The 4911-nt window shown below is 41.3% G+C and overlaps 1 protein-coding gene across 1 annotated transcript in view; it reads right to left on the minus strand.

Moving 5' to 3' along the window:
* Nucleotides 1-992: 992 nt before the first annotated feature.
* The window catches only part of LOC147469966 (lewis-type alpha-(1,3)-fucosyltransferase-like), a 16063-nt gene continuing 12144 nt past the window's right edge, over nt 993-4911 (minus strand). The window contains exons 5-7 of the mRNA XM_086546328.1: nt 3371-3560; nt 3034-3138; nt 993-2855 (exon numbers count right to left, since the gene is read on the minus strand). Coding sequence (XP_086402454.1) covers nt 2747-2855; nt 3034-3138; nt 3371-3560 — 404 coding nt within the window. The 3' untranslated portion in view covers nt 993-2746. The remainder of the gene's footprint in view (nt 2856-3033; nt 3139-3370; nt 3561-4911) is intronic.

Raw genomic sequence — 4911 nt, forward strand, 5'->3', positions numbered from 1 at the left:
CAGGAATAATATTACTAAAATCATCATTATTATGATGATGGTGATGATACTATAAAAATGGTAATGACGATAACAGCAGTAAAATAGCTAAACTAGCAGCGATAATGATAATGGTATGACAGTAATAACACCTATAAGGATAAGGATAAAAAATATAGAGATATTGATAAGCAGTATGGTATAATGATGATACTGATAATGATGATAACTAATAACAACACTTGTGGTGATGATAATAGCAATGCCAGTAATAACAGTGAGGCTGATAGAAAATAATGACTTTGATACAACAATGATTGCAATAACGAAAATGATCACTGGTAAATTGAAATAAAGTAAATCGAAATTACTTCGAACATTTCTGTCTGAGAAATTAAAACGATTTTACTTCAGGTGCCGATATCTGTTATCTCATCTGAAATCGCCAATTCCTCGTCGGCCCCAGGTTCTTTCTGAATGAATATAGACATTCATTCATACAAATAGTTACACAATACTTGGTCCCTGTCATGCAAATCAAAAGGAAATGACTGTGATTCACATGCGTATTCCGAGATGGGGAACGAGTCACTTTATACGACGAGAATAAACATCAGTCGTCAAGTCAACATAAGAAACGGGTCATTATCTAATTTTCTAAATTAATAAGATGTAATCAAGTTTCCAAACTACGATAGAACAAGGAGAGGGATATATGCATTTTCCTTTTCCTTTCTCGGAATCCTATGATTATATATATATACATACATATATATATATATATATATATATATATATATATATATATATATTTATACATATATATGTATGTATAAATATATATATATATATTATAATATATATATATTTATACATATATATCTATGTATATATATATATATATATATATATATATATATATATATATATATATATATATATATATATATATATATATATATATATATATATATATATATATATATTATATATATATATTAAGGAGAGGAAAGATAAAAATAGAAATTGAACTTTAAATGAAGCCGCAAGATTTATAGCACGGGATTGTGAATACATGGTACGGTAGAAACGCAATAAATATTCTTGTTACGGAGGCGACTAGTCAGACTATCGTCTCTATAGCTGGTGGTACTAAGAACCCTCAATCAACCATGCAACAACCACAAGGTATGTCCTAGTGTGAATGTAAAAAAAATCCATGTGGATGTTAGTGGAAACTTCCGAATGTGTGTTTGTGTGTATGATGGCATGTCCTGTTATCACGTGATCACTTATGTATATCGATCACGTAGTCACCATGCCCAGACCAAGGTCAGATCTGCTGACCTGGTGGACCGACGTTTGCAAGCGACGGCTCGAGGCAGGGAGTCGGTCCGTGAAGGGTGTGTTTAATGCTCATAACAACAGATGGCAGTGTCTATCCATCTTTAATGGCATTAGTGTGGATATTCAACAATGTGTGAATGTGTAGGTAGAAAGAGGAAGGGTATATAGATAGATGAATAGATAAATGAATACTATACATACTGCATACTATACATAATTATTATTTTCTTACCGCCTGATGCATAGTCTGGTCTAACAGATTTTCCCCACTATCTGTCTGCCCCGGAGAAAGACCACGAAAGAAAAGTGATTATCTTATCCTGCCCGATGATATCAAATCCATTTTCTTGAGTTTCTATCTTTTATTTCTTATACCTAATCTTTGTAATCGTAGTGAAGGTTGAACATTTCTTTCCTCTTGATTTAGAGGTAAAAAGACCGTATAGTATGAGACTTTTTGAAGAACTCCAATCCCGGCTGGGTGATTGAAAAAATATCCAATGAGAGGGATATTCAGAGTAGAAATCAGCCATCCTTTTTTTCTGGTGTTCCTTTACATCATGGCGAAAAGTCAGGTGTTCAGTATCTTAGTATCAGTTGTGCTTATCCAGTCAGATATTCACACGCTTTCCTTAAGTACTGGGTTACAGCGAGGCGCAAGTCGGAGTGAGCCAAGGCACTTTGGTTTCTCCGACCAGTGTACCCGCACGGGAGGAGGTCAGTGCCGAGGGCAGGTCCATTCCCCCAGCATGACTCCAGAGCTCCATCCCCAAAGAAGCTCAACACAACAGCAGAAGAGAACAGATTGAGGTCGCAATAGGTGGTGCAAGGTCTGCTACGGCCATATGTGAAGAGGGCACAGACTATGTGCTCAGAATGTGGAGTGCCTCTTTGTCAGTACATCTGCTATGAATGCTACAATACATTAAAGCTATGCTCTTCCGGACTAACTTCCTCCTTTATGCGTTATACCTTTTTTTCGTAGACACAAAAGTTAAGAAGCTGTTTTGTCATCCCTCAAAAACACATTACTTTCCTTGAAGAAAATGTAAACCATATACTGAGCATGGTTATGGTTATACAATAAAAAACAGGCTATTACAGTCTTGACACAATATATCAAATGGCTAGTAAAGGATTCATATTGTTCAAATTATGCTGTGCCCTCCACGTGCCTCCCAAGTTATCGGGTTGGTATACTGAGCAGCGGTATTGGTGGGCCCATAATTGTGTGGCATAAATATATTGCAATCACCAGAACACAAGTTTAAATGTTGGAATCAGTCCTTGTAATAATCCTACTTCTTCAACTGCCACCACAAGGCAGTTTGCGAGGTCTTGATGAAGAGAGAGAGAACCAAAGCGTTACGCGGGAGTGGGCTGAGCTTCTTTGGTCAGTGAATTCCAACAACAGTTCCGGTCAAAGATCTTCGCTCTTGCTCTGCCCTTGGGCCGACCTCTCCCACGGTCGGCACTTGGATGCCTCTTTGAACCAACGTTCAACGTTGTTGTAGTTTCTCGGTTTTTGCCTGAAGGGAAAGAATTTGATTATCACCTATACGGATACAATTATTGTTAATTCATTACGAACATTATTATTGTCCGTTGTTGTGTTCACAACATTCATTTCGTTGAAATAAATTTTATCGTTAATTTCTACATTCATTTTAGACGTTTCACTGCCGTAAATGAACCCCCCATTCTTACGCTTCATACCCACTGCTTTGGTGCAACTTCCTGCACAGACCGCACACCAAGGGAGAGAAGGGGAAGCCAAGGTCGATCTGGTAATCGCTCTTCCACGCGAAGAAGCTGAAAGGAAAAGGAAGAGGAATTCACACGTGCGTTTGTTCTCCACAAATCTCGTATACATTCCAGTCAACCTCCTTGCTACGCATCACTCCGGCAGTCATCGTCCAGTCACCAGTCATTCGTTAGTCCATCAAATACGCATCAGTGCATCATTCACCCATCAGTCCACCCGCCAGTCCCCAGCCAAGCCTTCCACCTGCCGCCGAAGCCCGAGATTCCCCCGTCCGCTCACCTGTTGTAGAGCGAGCGGTTGCGGGCGATGGAGAGCAGGTGGGCGCCGAGCAGGGCGGGGCTGGCGAAGTCCCGGGTGTCCACGAAGGAGTTCGGGGGCGCGACGGCCGAGTAGTTAGCGCCGCCCAGCACCACCGGCACGACGTCAAGGGTGAGGGCCTTGAAGAACTTCTCCGTCACGTAGTCTTCACCTGGAGGGGGGAGAAGGGGGGGATAAGGGGGCATCTATGGGTGGGGGAAGGAGGGAGAGAGAGGGTGGGGATGAGAGAAAGAGCCTTAAGGGAGTGGAGAGGAGACAGGGGATGAGGGAAGGAAAAGGAGAAAGGGGTGGAGGAGAGAAGGGAGAGAGATGCTGGAGGGAGGAGGAGAGAGGGGGATGATAGAAAGAGAGAGATAAAGATAAGGGAAGAGAGGGGGTTGGAAGTTCATGAATGGAAAGGGGAAAGAACTAAGCAAAGGTGAAGACGGACTGGAAGAGCAACTGAGATAAAAGAACAACAAAGAGAGCAGTAGAAGAAATAAGCAGCGGCGATAAACAATAAATTTGGATCGGAACTGAAACTGAAGATGAGCACGAGAAGAAGAAAACGGAGGGTAAATTAATATAATAAAGACGAAATGAACTTTGGTAAATTAGCAGAATAAGATAGAGTACGAGATAAAGGTATTAGACAGAAAAAAAGAGTGTAATAGACTTTCCCCATCTGCCAGTATTTAAATGTTGATTCAAGATTTTATAAATCACTTACTTGCTGACAATTACAAGTGTTATTCCTTCCCCATCTTATATATTTTTCTGTCTCTTCTCTCTCTCTCTCTCTCTCTCTCTCTCTCTCTCTCTCTCTCTCTCTCTCTCTCTCTCTCTCTCTCTCTCTCTCTCTCTCTCTCTCTCTCTCTCTCTCTCTCTTTCTCTCTCTCTTTCTCTCTCTCTCTCTCTCGGTAATGAGCAGAGAAAACATAGACGTTCTCTTGCCAACATACTTCATTAGGGTGGCCCAAAACTGCACTTGCCTCCAGTCGAAGGCTGCCAATCTTCCTTCTCTGTCTGTCCTTACATATATGACCTGTTTCAGTGGTGACACTGCTAACTTAATGTGGGTAAAGGCAAGAGGCAGGTGATGAACTGGACCTCCTTTAGTCACTAGGTAGCAGTGTGTCTTAAGGAACTGATTTGCAATAATGATACAATATAATAACCATCAGTGGCTTAGATCACTCGGATCACGCTACTAGACGGCCCCCGTCGTATCTTAGTCAGAGAAATAACCTGGCTCGAACTACCACTACCAGACTTTGCACGTAGCTGTGACATTCAACCATAAGTTGCACGGCTTGTCGAGAGGTTATCGACTGTGGGAGAGGAAGACTGAACAACAGGCGTGCACAAATTCTTTACCAGAGATTCTCGGCCGCAGGAAACGGAAACTGAACAACATGCGTGCACCCTGCACACTTCTTTAACAACATGCATGCGTCTTGCATGGTTCCCTGAATAGCATGATTGCGTCTTGCACGGCTCCCTGAATAGCATGCTTGCGTCTT

The sequence above is a fragment of the Penaeus japonicus genome, unplaced genomic scaffold, assembly GCF_977035675.1.
Source record: "Penaeus japonicus unplaced genomic scaffold, GWHDUDI00000001_assembly GWHDUDI00000017, whole genome shotgun sequence".
Classification (NCBI taxonomy): Eukaryota; Metazoa; Arthropoda; class Malacostraca; order Decapoda; family Penaeidae; genus Penaeus; species Penaeus japonicus.